Raw genomic sequence first — 20,987 nt, 5'->3', positions numbered from 1 at the left:
GGACACCGGTCAGTACTGACCACTGGGTTAATGTAGGACCATTAGCGGCTTATTAAAACCTTCTTAGTGGATTTAGTTTCATGGCCATCTTCTTGGCAGAACAGCTGGTGTGTCGGGAACTACTACAGCAAGAACAAGAACAAGAACAAGAACAGGAACTTAGCATATATTGTAGAAGGATTACTTCACGCAGTTGGGTTATAATGACACAAAATATTGGAAATGGAAATGTTATATAGCATAACAATTCATTTTGATTTCGACATGAAGATGAAGCATGATCGGAGCTTTATTGTCATTGCATCAGGACGTTACGTGATATTTTGGGAGTGTAAAAAACTGGAGTGAGTGATTAAGTATGGTTTAACGCCTCTTATACCAATATTCCAGCAATATCACACCAAAAATGGGCTTCACACATTGTACCCATGTCGGGAACCAAACCCTGGTCTTAGGCGTGACGAGCGAACGCTTTAACCACTAGGCTACCCGACCGCCCCGTAACATAATTGAGGTTAGTGTGGTGTACAATGGGCATATTGAAATAAAGGACCAGATAATGGAACTCGATCTTGACGTTTAGCTTACAAACAACAACAAACAAACATTTAATTGTTTATACAAATTGTGTGAGTGGTGGTGCAACTGGTGGTGCTTCTGGTACCCTTTGCGCAAAGACCTGGTGTCAACACTGATTTTCAGTGATCTTTTCATAGAATTTGAACCACTGTGTTGCCTTTTTCGCCCATTGGAATCTGGCGTTGACGTTTTATATTGACCTGACATTGATATATATCGATTGTTCTTGTTCAGTGAGGACCGCCTCCGTGGTATAGTGGTAGAGCGTCCGCCCGGAGAGCGGAAGGTCAAGGGTTCGATCCCGGGCCGCGTCATACAAAAAGACGTTAAAAGATTGTACTTGTTGTTACCCTGTCTGGCGCTCGGCATTAAGGGGCTAAAACAAGGACTGGTCGGCTCGGAGTCAGTATACTGTGTCTGAGTGGGGTATTCATGTTAAACTGCGGCATGGTATCTCAGTGAGCTAGCACTATAAATCGGCATCAGTCCGGACTAGTACAAGCAGCCACACACACACATACACGTGCATGCACGTCGCTATATAAGTGCAATCATCTTGGACGCGACGTTAAACCCCATTTCACCTCACCTTGTTCAGTGAGCCATACAGTAGCACCTACCACATTCAGACCATATGGAATATCTTCTATCTTTGCTAAGAGATTTGCGAAACCGATGTGTGGTATTGTAAACTACGGTTATAACGAACTCGAAGGGACCACTAACTTTAGTTTGTTATAACCGTTGTTCGTTATAAGCATATATACAGCATAACTATAGTAAATAGTCGAGACAAAAAAACAGTCCGATATATCCGTCACTTCGTTATAAGCGTGTTCGTTATAAACGTACTTTACTGTGTAAGAATATATCTCTGTCCCCCATTATTTATACAGACATGACAACCTCCTTGAATGTACAGTAAACTACGGTTATAACGAACTCAAAGTGACTGCTATTTTTAGTTCGTTATAACCGTAATTCGTTATAAGCATATATGCAGCATAACTACAGCAAATAGTCGGGACTACAAAGTTAGTTCGTTATATCCGTCAGTTCGTTATAAGCGTGTTCGTTACAGCCGTAGTTTACTGTATAAAGGTTGAAAAGGAGAAACTATCAAACTTCGATATCGGATGAATATTTTTAATATGTACTCAATTTCACGCCGCCCGATTCCCAGAGCGAGACGTATGTCTTTGGGGGGCGTCTCAAGAATTACGAGGTATTTACTTCACACAGACTCCCTCAATTATTCAACGAATGGGTGTGCTTTATCAAAGATCTTGATCCACCATCTTTGACGATGTTTTGTAAACAAATTTGTTTCACATTTCGCAGAATGCATTCCCAGGGTGAAACCTTTCTCCACTCGTATAAACCCCACAACAGATGTTAGAATATTCCTAGGTCGGTATACGTCACAACGATCGCATTATTGTCATATAAAACACGTGTATTTGACGACACACGTGTGTGTGTGTGTGTGTGTGTGTGTGTGTGTGTGTGTGTGTGTGTGTGTGTGAGGAATCTTATATCTCGAGTAACATGGTCGGACGTGAACGGAATGTCATAATTACCATTCCTTGAGAGTCTTTTCCCACATTTAAGTGTCAACGATGCCAATGCTGTAATTAGCACAGAGCTGTGTATAAAAACAATATTTTGGCCAGAATCTATTGCAATTCCAGGAATCATAAACTGTTTATTCCCGGGTAACATCTTTCACACGCCATCATCGCAAGTATCTGGCTGCCCAACTTCGTGTGCTTTGAATGTCAGCTTAGTTATACTAACACTTACATTAAGCGGTGCAAAAATGTATCGCGTTTTGAACGCGGCACGCAAAGTGCCAAAATCACAATGGAACACGTCCAAATCTCATTCGACGAGCTGTTTACATGCGCAAGGCCGCGAGGTGGAGAGCCTGTCACGAATATCGCGGTGGGTGTTGATGCTGAAAATAACGAGACGTTTACTATGGAAAGACATATTTTATATCCCGTAACTGGTTCGGATGAAAAATGAAAGCCACCCTCGATCCGACACTCGCAGGTGATCAGGAAATATATAGACAGCGATTGTATCTTTAGCTCGGGGGAGCTACAGGCCCTGAAACAGAATTTGCTCGGGTTGGGATTTACAGCAACAAAATAGATTTTGACATGGGAGGGTCTTTTTTAGACTACCACAGGCCGATTTCGTGTAGCTGTTCCGCATTTTGAGTCGCAAGCGCGATGATAAGGCAAAACAGTTCCTGCGATTTGAAAATTGATCGTCCATTTAGCAGATTCTTCACTCAATGATAAGAGCCTAACGTACGTAAGTGAGAAAGACGCCAGAACGCTGCAACTAAGCACATCCATCTTCTTGTATCCGTGCTCCCCATCCTCCATTCCGAGTTATTTGAGACTAAATGCCTCACGTTCGACCCCCAAAATGGCCGCCATATTTAGAGGGAGCAGTCATTGAGGTTTACACCCCACAGCGCTAAAAGAAAAATGGCTTTTGCGCTGAGACCACACGAGTTGTATTCATGTGATTATTTGGGAAACATTTTAAACATATTTGTCCCATAAACGTGGATCTTAGGTTTATAAAACTGGGAGTTACAAAGAATAGGGAACTTAGAGCTTAATTAGAACGTTTCAGTTGGCAAAAGGTGATTTATTGAGGTGCTCGAGGTCCGACGGTGAATGTTCAAGGGCTCTTTCACACTTTGGCTATGAATACAATTACATTAGGGATATACCGTCAAGTTTGTTTAACATTATTTAGAGTCAATATTGAAACTGTCGAATATATTAATAAAACAGCAGGGGCTAAATCCATCGAATTTGGGTAAGAGTGTGAAAATGGTGGTGTGGATGAACAACCGGTCCTTGATATTTTAGAACTGAATTGAATTAGCCAGGCTTACTACGACTCCCTACCATGACGAAATATGCTAGATACTTCACGTAACTAGAAAAGGTTGAATACTTCGCTTTTAAAATGAAACGTGTTGCAAGAATTGTGTTACGGCGATGAAAACAGGCAAAACTATCATTTATTTCAAGCAGTGTTGTAAATTAGGTATTTGTTTTCAACGTGAATATGGTGTTGAGAGAACGATTGTGTGGGGAAAATACGTTTTTTTATATTTGTGTGAAATAAATATTCACGTGTCATCTGTTCTAACGTCATATCTAGGCACACATAGGTTAATAGATTCTAAAATAATAAACATCCGCGCGAGTACTGTAACACATACAGTATTTGTATTGAAATATAATCTGACTAAAGCCATCAATTATGAAAGTCGGAAATATCAACATAAATACTAAACTACCATCAAGTAGGTTTTGTTGAGATTGCAGTTCATTTAATGTCATGTACAAATATTTCATACTCGCATGAAAGTATTCTTTTTGCCAAAACAATCTTCACACAGTGGCGGACATAATACGTACGTGTGACGTCGTAACATTAAGGAGGTATATCGTTCATAAGCATCTTAGATAAAGTGCGGGGCTAAAGATTAGACACCCATTTGATGGTGACTGATCAAACAAGGAATGGTTATTCGATGGTGATATAGTAATACGGGTGTTATAGCTGTGTATTGGACCTTACGTTTGCCGTGTGCAACTGTTTTCAGTCCAGTAACATTTTGATAACGTTTAAATATGGTCAAATCCTGATTTTAAGTGTATACGTTCTTTTGCCAGACAGTACTTTGGCAGCACTGTTTGATTCGACATAAACTGTAAAGTGAAAAATGATACGCGCGAGTTCTCATGATCCTAATTATCCGTACATCTATGAATATATCAGTTAATCTACACATTGAGGGTAAATGTGATCCTGGGGTGGGGTCAATGGTCCACCTGTTGCGTAACGTAACAAATATGGCGGAAGGACCATTCCGTTTTGGGCAGCAACGCCATACCCAAGTGCCACAGACCAACCACCCAGATTCCAGTCGTCCATAGTCGCTCCTCTGGTTCCCAACAAGTGAAGAATTCCATTGAGTTTAGGCAACTATATTTGAACTACCTGACACTTTAACAGGTCTGGCCTCCCGTTTGTCATTTTAAATCAATTAGTGAGCGAAGGTAGCGTCAAGGCATGAATATTCGATCCAAAAAATTAAATTAGTCACCTAGGTCGGACAACCTGTTCACAATGGCTGGTGGAGAGAATTTGTAGTTTATCATGTTATGTGAAACCATCCGCTGATCCTTAAAAACGCCGGGACGAAATGAAACAATTGAAAAACGCAGTTGTTAAAAAGGAATAAATCCTGACTAGAGACTTAATGAGTTACAAAAATACAACGGGGATTTTCCAAGCATTTGTGACTGATTGAATTGCCGTTGTTGACGAATCCAATAGGAAAACCTGGCTTTGCGGATAAGATTTACGCTTGCGAGAGATTTAGAATCTGGTCAGGTTTGGGAATGGAATGGCGGTTCTATCACTTTCTCTTTTATAATGCAAATACTGGTTGGATTGAGACACAAAAAACTATAAACCTCCCTTTCCTTCGCGACTTGGGAGTTCGTGGAATAAATTTGAATCGTCCATTAATCCAGATCTTTCGAAGGAAGTCTTGATGTAACAGCCACAAATTATTTCCCCCTTTTCTATCAAGGTTAAAATCGCGGAAACTATCCTCCATTGATAAAAAGTCTCTGATGTTTAAAAGCACCCTAAGAAGAATTTATTAGTTTCCACTTAAGGGATTTTAATAAGTTCCATTGACGGAATTTAGCTTTCTCTGAACCGTTAATTTAAAATCCTCTTCATAAATAACCCAGAGCAACAATTACAACTTTACTGAGCTTTTCATACTTTATATCAAAGGTGTAGCGTGTGGTTTTATCTAAAGAATCGTTAATCTGAAGATGAAAATACATACAAACTTCGGCTATAACGTTTATGTATATGTGTATATAAACCGAGAATGGGTATTAATGTTAATATACCGATATCTGTGACATCTAGGGAATATCTACCTAGTTCAGAGAAATCAGTATTCCCGTGTTCGGGTGGATATCCTTTTGTTTTAAAAATATATATTTTATGAATGCGTATTGTATAAAATTATATACCAATACATATTTATTATATTTTACATTAAGTAGTAATGATTCTAAAGATATAGTGTATACCGAATAGTGTATCGTTATGTTCATTTAATGAAAATACTGACATAAACATTTAAACATCCACCGCCGGCGTGGAATACCAGAATATATATATATATATTTAATTTCATTTACGGGACTATATAGCTCAAAACATGTTCTTCACCTCCCCTATGCTTTGGACTTGCATGTGATATCAGATTTGTCCGGTGTCGCACGTGCTGAAATATATAATGCACGGGAAATCATTGCTGGCTTTACGTGTCACCCTAACAATAAAAATCTAAGGCACGTGCATATCCATGGGACATGTTCACTATATCTGACCTTAACACAGTTGAATCCAGTTGTCATTAAACATAGAGAACGATTCATTCGCTCTTGGTTTTAGTATCATACATGCGTGAATACGTTAGACTAAAGTGTGTCAGGGAACAATTATCCCTCTAATAATACTCGCCACAAAATATAAAACAAGAAAGTCAGATTTCTATACACAAGATTAATAGGATTCCAGGAACGATGTATAAAGTTTCACGACCGATTTTGAATTGTTTTACGAGTTCTGATTGGTTATGGTGATAGTGCATCATGGGAATTCGGTGTTAGCCGTACATATATGTGCGAGCGTCACCATATTCGCTCGGTTTTATTTCTGTTTTGTGGCAGAAAGAAAAGGAAAGCTACATGTTTAACATTTAATTGTAATGGGTAAACTGACGAGGATAAGTTTCATTCGGAACGAAATATCCCCTTGGCGCGACTGTCAATTCACGATGCAGTAAGAAAGCAATGTGTATTTTTATGTCCTTTGCGAAACGAATAGGAGACGAGTTTTATATCACCTCTGAAGCAATTCATTCTGCTATTGCCACGCTTGTTCCCAGAGAAATTCCCGTAGCTTAAAAAGAACAACATACCCCTTTTAGTTTTACTTTAAAGAGCGCAAATGGACAGTAAAAAGACAGTTTGGCATCGAGTAAACTACATATATAAATCAGAATCTTCTATACAGTAAATGCTCTCGAGATATATTGTTACGTTTCCTTTATGTAAATGATGAATCGAACAGATTATGGTAAAATGTCCATATCATTTTCACACGAAAGATAAGAAATCGGTCTAGCTTTTGAAAAAGTAGCTTCCAATATAATTCGAGGACGGACGCATTATGGAAAGGTGCTAAATTTCATTTAATAATATATAAATGTGGACGTATTTATATTTAAGTATGGGTGCACATTCATCAAATAAACACAAGGCATGCACCTAATTAATTCAAGCAATGGCTTTTGGAATTTTGTCCTGATATAAAGCCGTCATGTGTTCTTATCGATGGTAGGGAAAATCACATAGAAACTGATACGTATGAAATTCAAAATATTAAATATTGATATAAATATCTGGCAAGCTGAATGTGACATTTTGAATTTTGTATGATCACTCTTTTTTTCGATAGCTTATCTTTCGAAACGAAATCACAGACAGGGTTATAGTAGTAAAATTAAGTATCACCCGAACGTGTTTGTAAAATGATATATTATTTAAATCCAGGGTTTGTTTGATAAGCGACTCAGCGGTCTTCGCTTTATCGTGTCAATTAATTTTCAAAAGCGTCATAAATTCACCTCAATGTACAGATATACTACATGTGATTACTTATTCATAAAATTGATTTACTTTTTTAGGTAAATTATTTGCTGATATGTTAAAAGAAAAAGAATATGTTCATCCATGTTTTGTTTATCGAGACAAATTTGATGATAAATCTGTATTTCGTTTCATACAAAAATGTGATATGAAAGAACATTCTAATCTATATTGTGTTGTTAGGAGATAGGTAACGGATAACATATTCGTGATTAATATATTAGGTTTCAGAAATATCGAAATGAAGATTCTTGTCAGTCTAATCAGGGCGGTGGTCACATTGAGAAAGTTAATTATTTAAAACGTTGTTTAAAACAAAACTGATTTACTTTCTGTTAAATAAAACATGATACAGAAAATATAGCATATACTTTATAAGTTTCAGATGAATTAGTTATCAGATGAAAATGTGAACTGATGAAATTATTAGATGCGTACGCACATAAACAAGATGGTACAAAATATGACAGATAAAAACACATACACTGAAATATATTATATATAGCACAATAAATAATACGGAATATTCGCAATTGGGACTTTTCAAAACAATTACTTCACATCATGCTTGTAATATTGTTTATATTCAAGATGGATTTGTTTCATTTAAAGCTTCCAACATGATTTTATGAAGGATCAATGCATGACAAATATCGATTTCTTTGCATGCTGTAGTTAGATTTCGTTCACTGTGTCAAGTCCACGTCGTATTTACATTTCGTTTATTGTTGCAGGTCCCAACTCTAACCAAAGACGTAGAGGGCGACAAACATACACGAGGTTCCAAACCCTAGAGCTTGAGAAAGAATTTAAATTCAACAGATATCTCACCCGAAGACGTCGAATAGAGCTCTCCCATATGTTGTGTTTAACAGAAAGGCAGATTAAAATATGGTTTCAGAATCGGCGAATGAAAGAAAAGAAAGAGTTACAGGCAATTAAAGAACTGAACGAACAAAGTAGGGTTCATGAAAAAAATAAAACAGAGGAAGCAGTTCCAACGAAATCTACAAGCTCATCTTCATCTTGTGCACAAAATTCGAATCAATCACATTCTCCCGAAAATTCAGAAAGTTGAAATCATTTTTTTCCTTCGATGTTTTTGTTGAACTATCGGGGGCTGCCGGAAGTGGCGATACCTCCACTACCTCCGCTAATGAATTGTGGGTAAAACCTAAATGAATGACACAATGTTTGTGAACAATATCGTCTGTTCATTATGTCTAAAACTGAAGTGAACAATTGACAACCAAGAAATAAACACACCACTCAACCGAATCCGGCGGCCACGTTGTGTCCACGACAAAGCAACTTTACATGTCGTCTGTTCAAACAATGCATCTTCTGCAACGGCGCATTTCACGCTCTTCTTAACGAAAACGACATCATCAACAACAGCACCAAGTACTGAGCCGTTATAACCTGATTAAAGTACGACAACGTCATTACTATCGATAACATTTCTGTGTAACTGGTTACGACGTCAAGTCAACGCAGCATTATTAATGTCGTGCTGGTCGTCCCATGGAAAGTTGTATCTCCAAAGGAACATGAACTTCTGGTATTGCCCTTTCACGTCGGAGCAGATCGGAGGACGAGCAGATATGATGACAGACACTGTCTTAAAAACAACCGTGATCGTGAACATTGTCGTCTGCTACAATACCGCAGTGAATGCATTGTCAGACGAGTTTTAACTGTCGTCTGCTGCCTTCAGTTTTTGGCGGTAAAGCTTGTCATTTTGAACGTGATGTGTGTGTATTGCGCAAAACAATCATCACAATGAACTTGTATTTGAAATGGCAAGACCCAGATCTGTATGGCAAGAAAGTGTTTTCTCAAGAGCCAAAGCCGCTTCATGTTTCATGTCTCATCCACGTTTGTAGAAAATCCGCCATTTTGTGTCGACGCCATCTTGAATATTAGGTCGTGTTCAGGGACTCACGTTTCACCACGTTTTATTTTTGTTCTTTACATATGTTAGCTTATTCTAATTTTTGTTCCGTATTTTTGTAATATTGTGATTATTGATGTTCACGAACTCTCGCGAGAGTGCTCACCTATAACGAGAATCCATGAGACTTCACGGTCTCGTGACCTTGACTTTGGTCATAGGGTATTTATGTGTGAAGGAAAACAACTTCACGCGAGCCCAGAAACTTACATTAGATGACGAGAATACAATATTAGCTTCATAGTTACCCAGTGATTCACAACCCCATCGTTTATCGATCTCTCGTTATTTTTGCCTCTTTGAATGAGATCTAACCGGCGGTTAGGAAACATACCCTCTACATGCGAGAATCGGCCACATGATTATAGTATTTTGACGAGGAATACATGTCTATGTTGACTGTCTTAACGAGAAAGGATCACTCAGTAGATTATTGACTATTGTGTTAACACATGCTAGTTTTATTCACGATTGTGTTACATATGACAGGGCTTAACAGACTCATTGTGATTTGACGAGAAAAACTACAAGACATCGGATTATCCGAACAACTGATTATAGATAATGCTGATATGATGCAAAATAATTCATAAGTAGATAGTACATATGATTTCTAAAAAATCTCCATATGTATTATTAGCGATTTACTATCTGTACATGCACAAATTACAGAATATTATGAAAGTGTATACGTCTGTACTCCGCGTTCAGAATATATGTATACTAGGCTCCAAATGAAAGTAAAAACCCACACAATTGGTATTCAAATCAAATTACGATAACACATTAACGATAATGAACAATTGATAGTGAATCAAATCTCTCACAAGAGCTACATATCAAAACGCAATTTTCAGAAGTAGTGTATTCACATTACAAAAATCAAAATCCAACTTGTTATTCCTGTATGTGTTTGCGTAAATGCTAAAAATAATAATGAGTAATATATATGTATATATAGATTTCCTGTCACGAGCGCTGCTTAATACTTCCATTAAGCCATGTCGTTACTTTTGACCTCTAAATAATAGAACATGATCACAGGAGCATGTTCTGAATTCAAAATCTCTTTGTTCAAAACAGAGTTATCGTTTATGAAAAAATACACCTGCCTGTTTATACATGTTCAGAGTTAATCCTTTATCTGCGATTGTCAAAGCATCTGTTTTCAGAAATGTGGTCTCATTGTGATAATGACACATGGACTGTCTCGGTAGTCAACACATGTGAAAACGGTATTAAAGTGATAATTATTTATAGTTTAATAATCTCACAGGAACGTTTGCAACTAATTCATAACTCGTCCGAAATACAAAGTAACAAGACCAATAACACAGAATAGCAACACTTACATTTAACGAAATTACATAGTAAAGAACTTGGATCCAGATTATTCCAGGTAGGCATAACGTAGTATACACTACATGAAATAATAGCTTTTATTCGATATGAAGCGTACAGAGAAAAAACAAGAGGACCGCTTTTATCGAAATTATGAGATTTATAGAAAAGAGTAGTTTTTATCGTCATATTCTCTGGTTGTACCAGCGTCACCTATAGTTGTTATGACTGTTCTGTGTTTTCTTTTCATTTACGAGATATGAATATAAACTATTCTGTAAGATTGTAAAGATCTATATTGCAGCCTGAATGTAACGAGAAACATGTTGATATAGATTTTTGTTTGATATTAAATGTCTGATCAAATATACGTACACACTTGTTGTTTTTTTATAGACCGGTTATATATTGGAACATTCGTTTTCCTTTGTACAAAATGCATAATAAAACAGTCCGTTTTGCCACGATGTCGAAAATCGTAATAATGTAAGTATGTTATAGTTTAACTATATATTGCAAGTTATGCAAGTCTGTGCACATTTCTTGAACATTTAAGGTTTCGTTGATGGAACATACATTCACCTAATTATCAAAATGTCCAATAACATTTCTTTGGCGACTTTTAAACATAAGCAACACATATATTGATTTTGAAATTTACAATAGATGACATTATTAGGAACAGTAAAATTCAACAATGCAGTATTAGATATTTTGGGTGAACACTAGCGGCTGTCAAAGAACATAGAACAGTTATTTAACAGTTGTTCGACTTTTTGTGTACTAGTAATTCCCTAAAAGATGTCTCAGATTAGTTATTGGTCAAATTTGAGTGGTGAAATACATGCATGTCGGGATTACTGATCACCAGCCAAAGTCAGTGTCGACGACGCGAACTCAAGGTACGGTACTCAAAGATTATTGATTTTCACTCCCAATATTAGGTATATTATTATTCCAAATGAATATCGTATATATTAATGTTACGAAATAATGCCGGTGCGACGTTAAATTTTAACTCATTCACTAATGTTACGAATTATACATATAGGAAGGTTTATAAAGAAAAATGCACGAAAGTACGCACGGACACACGAACACGCCGATTGTATCTTAACACTATAAGAATTATTAGAATGACATGCAAACAAAACAAACGGTGGGAAATGCAAATGCACATTATTATTTAACTTTATTTTCTAATTTAAAACTGTATGATCCTCTGATTTCTAGCACAACCTAAATTAACAGATATCGTTTACATGGCTTATTTTAAAAAACACATGCTCTCACAATCTCTGTCGACTTGTGAAAACTCGATTGTCGAAAACATACGTCATCTTTTTTATGTAGCAGCAACATATGAAAATGATCTCAGTGGATCAATATAATATGCTGTTTCAAATACAGAGTACGATTTAAGAGTTTTAGAAATGCGAAGTGGATTGAGGAAATATGATACGGTAACATGACAAGGCACCTTCGCCACAATTACAAGAATGATTACCTTTATTTTGTTATTAATATATATCGTGCATATTTCTTGTTTCAGTTACGCGAAACGATTTCTATTCCAATATTCATGAGCAATTGCTAACTGACTAACTGACAATAATGATACTTATACATGAGGGCAGAAACTAAGTTGAGTTGTGAGATGTACACTGCTCGACAAAAGAAGTAGCCATTCTGACACTGGATTGACCAAACATTTACAACTTAACTATACTTAAACCAGTCGCCGAAACACTGCAAACTTGAGGTTCAATCTACAACTATGATACACGCTTTAAACACTTCACCATCGAATGACCATTTCTTCTTTGTTTCACATTTAGCCACCATCAAATATAGAAGTTTACCTTCTTTGTCCTGGCAGTTTATTTGTTGACACTGGAGGTGGACTTGGCTCAGGATTTATTCGTTTTCAATATTTATTGAAAACTAATTACTATTTATCTAATTTCAGTCAAATCATATTCAGTACATTTTCATGTCTCCCTGTGAAATCCTTTGGTTTGCAGTAAGAAATATTTATTAATGCATATACTTTACTATATATACATTTTGTCCCTTTCAAACGAAAGTAGTGTAACTTTTAATGGGGTTTTTCTCTGACGAAACCTAACAGAACCTCGCACTTTTACAAGAAAATGCGCGATAGGCAACGACAAGGTTGTTGCTTGCCTAAGTTATGTCCGTACGGACGAAAATGGACATCGCTATTTTTATGTCATACCACGTGACAGTTTTGAGTCGCCACATACGCTGTACAAGGCGATCTTACTTGGACAAATCTCGTTCATACAGACAATCTTGTCAAGAAAATATTACGTCGGCCGTCACTTGTAGCCTGAAGCGACGTTTGACGTTGAACACACTTTTAGCCCATGGAAAGACCTGCCCCTACCCCAATGTGCGTGCATAGATGACTGTGGAAAGGACATGGTCTAGGCAGTTCGTAGACACCAATGTTTAGTCTGGCGCCACTCTGATTAATAGCAATGTCCACTTGTCATCATTTTCTGACGACATGACCATGGCGATTAACTACTCGGCAGCTTATTGGCTAATATTTGCTCAAGTTACACATTTGGAATCTTTACGATTTGGTGTCCGAAAATACCGCTTTATATATGCATATGTATGAAATTGTTGGGAATGTTGGTGATAATAAGAGAAAAGAACAAACGACTAAGAAACAATGGGTTTATTTTTTCATTATATTGTTGTAATATTGAAACATATATTCGTAGCAAGTATAACACAACATTTAGTTTCTTTTCCTCTTTGCGTAATCCATGACTTTTAATGTTAAACTAACACAGGGAAAATTACAAAGGTAGCGATCTCGTTGTTGAAGAATTGAAAGTAATTGTATACACTGATGGTGAATACATGTTTCAGGTGGAGTGATACACATGTATTTGAGAAGTGACTTCAAGGATTACGATTTTGTTCCACTATACACATTCATTATGCTATTAGTTTGCTTGACATTCGTGGCCATGTTGAAATTCGTAGCTACATTGGCTTTCTAATAATCGTTAATTGGAAACCGTGGAACATCATTTTTAAATAAGCCTTTAAAATTGTTCTGTGTGAATACCTTACTTTAATTAATGAACTGACAATGATTCGGAAGAATAATAGCAGGCGTATTATATTCAATAACGTTAACACTTAAAGATATATTTTGAAATCGAAAAACATACAGGTGCAGTGGAATTCCGTTTAACTCGATCCTTGATGCCTCGAGTAAGGGCTTATCGCAACGTTTATGAATGCTGTCACTTAATATCTGAATTCTGTTCGCATGATCGGGAATTATATTCATATTCATCTAGATCGATATGACTACTTTCAGCACTTTTCACTGTTTAATTACAACTAGTTTATTTACATGGATTGCCATTATAGTATTTTCTAAAAATATTTTTGTTAAATAATCTCTTGGCGTGTAATTACAAGTTACCGATGACAATTTATTTTTTCTGCAACTACAAAAAATTTAGTTATAACAAACTAAGAATAAGCATTTTAAGTTAACTAAAATGTGAACTGATACCTTTCCGAACATTACACGTTATTTACATAACGTTTCTTCTAGACTATTGTAACAATTACATGTATTTGTTTCACTTCATACAACAATCTGAAAAGGTCAAGTCTGTTGGCAATGCGCCTGCATTCGGAAGAAATGGACTTGTGATTTCATTAACGGAGGTTTGTCAAAGCACCCGGTTTAGAGAATAAAGGACGACAGACAAAAATATGTGTAGCGCATAATGATGAACCTATTAACCTTTAATGTTAGGACAAAATATGAAATGAATCCACCTTTGAGATGAAATAAACGTTTTGTGTGTTGACATATGCATATGGTTATGTTACTTCAAGGCACCATCACTGACTCAGTTTATCATATACATGTATCTTAAAGACGCGACCACTTATTCGTTTTACCACATACATTTGCCTGGAAGATGTAAACAATGCCGCAGGGTATCCCATGCACATCACTTAAAGACGTGGAACCTATTCAATTTACCATATTCATTTGCCTTGAAAACGTGTACAATGACTAAGTTTACCATATTCAGTATACCTGACTCTGTGTATCATTTACGCATCACTTGAAGACGTGGAACCTAATCAATTTACCGTATCCATTTGCCTTGAAGACGTTAAAACTTATTTAGTTCACTATTTTAACTTGTCTTGAAGAAGTGAACAACGACTAAGTTTACCATATTCAGTATACCTGACTGTGTGTATCACATGCCCATCACTTGAAGACGTGGAACCTAATCAATTTACCAAATCCATTTGCCTTGAAGACGTTAAAACTTATTTAGTTCACTATTTTAACTTGTCTTGAAGAAGTGAACAACGACTAAGTTTACCATATTCAGTATACCTGACTGTGTGTATCACATGCCCATCACTTGAAGACGTGGAACCTAATCAATTTACCAAATCCATTTGCCTTGAAGACGTTAAAACTTATTTAGTTCACTATTTTAACTTGTCTTGAAGAAGTGAACAATGACTATGTTTACCATATACAATATACCTAACTCTGTAAATCATATACATATTGCCTGACGACGTTATCACTGGCTCATTTAATCATATACACATGTTCCTTGAAGACTTGATAACTTATTTTGTGTGCCATATACATTTGCCTTGAGACGTGAAAACTTATTCATTTTACCATGTACATTTGCTTTGAAGAAGTGACCAATGACTCAGTTTATCATATACATATTGCGTTGAAGGCGTGATCATTGACTTGGTACATCCCGCACATGTTCCTTCAACATTCCGTTTACTATAAAAAAACGTTCCTTGAAGACTGACACTGACTGTAATAGTTTAATAAAAGAGACAAAAACATTTTCTAGATCACAACAGTCCATTATTCAATTCCGACCACAATCACCAACATATAGTGATGATACCAGGTGTTTGCAAAAAGGTGAGCGTATCCTACGTAATAAAAGGCTCTCGTAACAAACACATGCAAAGGCGATTCAATTTTCACACGAACAAAAAACACGGGAACACATTGTACAAGTCAACAAAGGGGATTGCATCGCGCGTCAGTTTGGTTACTGGTGTGTCATATATTAAAATATAATCCATATATTTACCCTAAACGTTTTTAAACATTTTGCTGTGGTCTTAAATATCTTAAATGTCTTAAATAACCCTGATCAAACAACTTTTGAGCAAGAGACGAATGACTCTCTTTGACATTTTTGAAGAAAGAGCATGTCAATTGTATCTCAAAAGTGGTAAAATGTGGACACCAAATGCTTTAGTTGCCGGAATATTGCTTAACATGGACAGAAAGTTGACAATTGGAACGTTGAAGTCACCCCTCTTGTCATACAGTCTTGTGAAAAGATTTTAGTCAGTCAGAATCCTTCAGCGCAGCTCTAAATTTGCAGCGTCGGTGACTTGACCAGGTATACACTTGTCACAAAAGGAATGACAAAAATTACCAATATATAATGGGTTGTAAAGTTTTTATAATCTAAATGTCAAATACATGTTTCTGTATCATAGGTAGGTAAATGAGTGAGATGAAGTTTTGGTTCAAAAGAGGATAATCAGTACACACACACACACACACACACTCACACACACACACACACACACACACACACACACACACACACGCACGCACGCACGCACGCACGCACGCACGCACGCACGCACGCACACACACACACGCACGTACTGTGCTGGGTAACATTAGATTTACACTTGCTGTGTTGGGTGACATTAGATTTACACTTGACGTGTTGGGTGGCATTAGACTTACACTTGCCATGTTTGGTTGCAATAGGTTTACACCTGCCGTGCTGGGTGATATTAGAGTTACACTTGCCGTGCTGGGTGATATTAGAGTTACACTTGCCGTGTTGGGTGATATTAGATTTACACTTGCCGTGCTGGGTGACATATAACACTTGCCGTGCTGGGTGATATTAGAGTTACACTTGCCGTGCTGGGTGACATATAACACTTGCCGTGCTGGGTGATATTAGAGTTACACTTGCCGTGCTGGGTGATATTAGATTTACATTTGCCGTGTTGGGTGACATATAACACTTGCCGTGTTGGGTGACATATAACACTTGCCGTGTTGGGTGATATTAGATTTACATTTGCCGTGCTGGTTGACATTAGGTTTACACTTGCCGTGTTGGGTGACATATAACACTTGCCGTGTTGGGTGACATATAACACTTGCCGTGTTGGGTGATATTAGATTTACACTTGCCGTGCTTGGTGGCAATAGGTTTACACTTGCCGTGCTTGGTGACAATAAGTTTACACTTGCCGTGTTGGGTGATATTAGATTTACATTTGCCGTGCTGGTTGACATTAGGTTTACACTTGCCGTGTTGGGTGACATATAACACTTGCCGTGTTGGGTGACATATAACACTTGCCGTGTTGGGTGATATTAGATTTACACTTGCCGTGCTTGGTGGCAATAGGTTTACACTTGCCGTGCTTGGTGACAATAGGTTTACACTTGCCGTGTTGGGTGGCAATAGGTTTACACTTGCCGTGTTGGGTGACATATAACACTTGCCGTGTTGGGTGACATATAACACTTGCCGTGATGGGTGGCAATAGGTTTTATACCTGCCGTGCTGTGTGGCATTGGACTTACACCTGCCGTGTTGGGTGGCATTTGACTTATACTTGCCGAGTTGGGTAGCAAGAGGTTTACACTTGCCGTGATGGGTGGCAATAAGTTTACACTTGCCGTGATGGGTGGCAATAGGTTTTATACCTGCCGTGCTGTGTGGCATTGGACTTACACCTGCCGTGTTGGGTGGCATTTGACTTATACTTGCCGAGTTGGGTAGCAAGAGGTTTACACTTGCCGTGATGGGTGGCAATAAGTTTACACTTGCCGTGATGGGTGGCAATAGTTTTTTTATACTTGTCTTGCTATGTGGCAATGGGTTTTATTTCTGTCGAGCTGAGTGGAATTAGACTAACACTTACCGTGTTGGGCGGCATCAGACTTACACTTGCCGTGTTGGGTGGCAATAGGTTTAATTTACATCTCATGTCTGGGTCTTGACCTGCCGGGTGGTAATAGGATTCCTCAGCACGTCTTGTTGACAACAGGTTTTCATTTGTCGTGGCGTGTGGCAATAGGTTTTATACTTGTCGTGCTGCGTAAAATTACTGAATTGATGCAAGTATCTAAATTTTAATCGTAGCTTATTCCGACTTCGAAGCGGGAGGGGGGGGGGGGGGAGGAGGAGACTTAATGTGGGTGACGATGTTGTGTGCTAATGTTGATAATTGATAATGCTTATGTGATAATGTGATGGCCATGTGGTGTCAGTGACGGTGGTGTACCTGACGAAGGTAGTGGTGCAAGTGTGGTGTTATGCTAGTGGTGTTGATGATGGTGATGATTGTAACGGTAGTGCTGTTTGTGTCTGTTGTGGTGTTTGTGGTTGTTATGCCAGTGGTGATGTTGGTTGTGACGGTAGTGTTGTTTGTGTCTGTTGTGGAGTTTATGATGGTCATGATAGTGATGGTGATGATTGTGACGGTAGTGTTGTTTGTGTCTGTTGTGGAGTTTATGATGGTCATGAAAGTGATGCTGATGATTGTGACGGTAGTGTTGTTTGTGTCTGTTGTGGAGTTTATGATGGTCATGATAGTGGTGATGTTGGTTGTGACGGTAGTGTTGTTTGTGTCTGTTGTGGAGTTTATGATGGTCATGATAGTGGTGATGTTGGTTGTGACGGTAGTGTTGTTTGTGTCTATTGTGGAGTTTATGGTGGTCATGATAGTGGTGATGTTGGTTGTGACGGTAGTGTTGTTTGTGTCTGTTGTGGAGTTTATGATGGTCATGAAAGTGATGCTGATGATTGTGACGGTAGTGTTGTTTGTGTCTGTTGTGGAGTTTATGATGGTCATGATAGTGGTGATGTTGGTTGTGACGGTAGTGTTGTTTGTGTCTGTTGTGGAGTTTATGATGGTCATGAAAGTGATGCTGATGATTGTGACGGTAGTGTTGTTTGTGTCTGTTGTGGAGTTTATGATGGTCATGATAGTGGTGATGTTGGTTGTGACGGTAGTGTTGTTTGTGTCTGTTGTGGAGTTTATGATGGTCATGATAGTGGTGATGTTGGTTGTGACGGTAGTGTTGTTTGTGTCTGTTGTGGAGTTTATGATGGTCATGATAGTGGTGATGTTGGTTGTGACGGTAGTGTTGTTTGTGTCTGTTGTGGAGTTTATGATGGTCATGATAGTGGTGATGTTGGTTGTGACGGTAGTGTTGTTTGTGTCTGTTGTGGAGTTTATGATGGTCATGATAGTGGTGATGTTGGTTGTGACGGTAGTGTTGTTTGTGTCTGTTGTGGAGTTTATGATGGTCATGATAGTGGTGATGTTGGTTGTGACGGTAGTGTTGTTTGTGTCTGTTGTGGAGTTTATGATGGTCATGATAGTGATGGTGTTGGTTGTGACGGTAGTGTTGTTTGTGTCTGTTGTAGTGTTTATGATGGTCATGAAAGTGATGCTGATGATTGTGACGGTAGTGTTGTTTGTGTCTATTGTGGAGTTTATGATGGTCATGAAAGTGATGGTGATGGTGATGATTGTGACGGTAATGTTGTTTGTGTCTGTTGTGGAGTTTATGATGGTCATGATAGTGATGGTGATAGTGATGGTGGTGATTGTGACGGTAGTGTTGTTTGTGTCTGTTGTTTTTATGGTAGTCAGTCATTCTAGTGATAGTGGAGGTGGTGAAGACGTGACAAGTGATGGTTGTTGAAACGGTGCTTCTATTCATGGCTTTGATGACGTTGATGGTGCCAATGATAGGATGATAGTGGGGATGTTTTCAAGCGCAACGAGGACCAAAAAAGAACAATTAAGTCAATCAAGACACGTATTATAACAGTCCGCAAATCTTCTCAAGACCATGATCCTGCCGCACACTTACAACAGAACCTCCGTATCCACATAACAACTGAACACCAGTCTTTGGATGAATAAACCATTTGTTCTGCAGCGAAGCGATTGTACTCACCATTAAGATACATCAGCATTATGGAACCATGAAGAATATTCTTCGACTCCTGGGATGCTGCGATAAAATTAACCGTTAAAAACTAACTTACAGGAACACATCCCACGAGGAATCCGAATCATAGGCACGTCAGTGACCAGGGAAGTAGGTATGTATCAGATATGCAGAAGTCGATGCTAGGGTAGTCGTATATAGCTATAGCGGGATAGATAACTCACACAGAATTTAACCAAGTAACTTTATGCATCTCATATTAAGGGAACCACATAAGACACGTTCTCACTATGAGGCACATATAATACTGATTTTGAAAAGTAGATTAAATATGTGCGATTATTAACACGATTTATTCACACGTATAATTAAACACACCGTATTGATTGCCCCTCACAACAAGTCGCAGCACAAAAGTGGGTTTCACACGGCTGTTAAAATCCCAAGTCGTCACTCGTTTGCATAATAGGTAACCCGGCAGGATTAAGCGTAGTCAAGCATTGAAACTCCCCCTTGTCTGCAGCACCCGACACGTATATCAGATGATGGTGTGTGACAATGATTTATTGTGAAAGGGTGTCATGCAACCAAGAACACCAGCTACTGGTGCTGTAAGTGTCTGAGATATATGTTAGTGCGGACATCACGCATTCCGGGGTAGTAATATTAGGGTCGTCTACATACAGAGCAAACCCCCGTTAAACCAGACACCGTTACAGATTCCGTCTTCCGACCTATTGCGTTTGAGAACAGTTATTTGAACATAACACTGTCCAAATGATTCATTTATCCGGATGTGTGTTAGTCAGAACCATTTTACTGGGTTCATATTGTCCGGATTAACGGTTTGCATTGCATATAATGGACAGGGCTCAGTAACAATGGCCTGTTAACCGAAATAGGTGATAATCTGGATCAATATTTTAGGGATAACGGAATTCGCTGAAGTTTATTTTACTATTCTTTAAGTATAAGTGAAGATACGTTGAAAGTTTTGGGAATATAATTAAATGTTTTTTTATTGTCCAGGGGGTGGGAATTATAACGCCATGCGATAACAGCACACGTGGTAAAAGGCGCCCCCCTCAAAACCCCCTCCTAGGATTTCAGTGACTCAACTTTTCGAACACGTGACTTTTTGTCCTTCGTTTTCACGTTGAAATATCACATTACACTTTCCCTGTTAAAGACGTACACCTTTCTCAAAGGACTGTATCAGTGAAAAATATGAATCACGTTTTAGCACATT

The 20,987-nt window shown here is 38.1% G+C and overlaps 2 protein-coding genes across 3 annotated transcripts in view; one reads left to right on the top strand and one right to left on the bottom strand.

Moving 5' to 3' along the window:
- LOC139463458 (homeobox protein Hox-B7-B-like) overlaps nt 1–10,968 on the top strand; it is a 42,519-nt gene extending 31,551 nt beyond the window's left edge. For both annotated transcript variants that reach the window (XM_071244727.1, XM_071244726.1), the window contains one exon: nt 8,096–10,968. In XM_071244727.1, the coding sequence (XP_071100828.1) occupies nt 8,096–8,439 (344 nt within the window). In that variant the 3' untranslated portion in view covers nt 8,440–10,968. The remainder of the gene's footprint in view (nt 1–8,095) is intronic.
- A 7,071-nt stretch (nt 10,969–18,039) lies between these two features.
- LOC139463613 (uncharacterized) lies at nt 18,040–19,359 on the bottom strand. The gene has a single exon (XM_071244885.1). It carries the CDS (start codon nt 19,357–19,359, stop codon nt 18,040–18,042), a length of 1,320 nt encoding a protein of 439 aa, XP_071100986.1.
- Between the last annotated feature and the right edge of the window lie 1,628 nt (nt 19,360–20,987).

Source organism: Haliotis cracherodii, unplaced genomic scaffold, assembly GCF_022045235.1.
Source record: "Haliotis cracherodii isolate W230 unplaced genomic scaffold, xgHalCrac1.p SCAF_16, whole genome shotgun sequence".
Taxonomy (NCBI): Eukaryota; Metazoa; Mollusca; class Gastropoda; order Lepetellida; family Haliotidae; genus Haliotis; species Haliotis cracherodii.
The sequence above is the reverse complement of the archived record's forward strand: the minus strand, read 5'-3'. Positions and strand labels throughout refer to the sequence as shown.

Excerpts from the sequence above, each read along its gene's own strand:
- LOC139463613 (XM_071244885.1), bottom strand. The coding sequence starts at position 19,359 with ATGACCATCATAAACTCCACAACAGACACAAACAACATTACCGTCACA.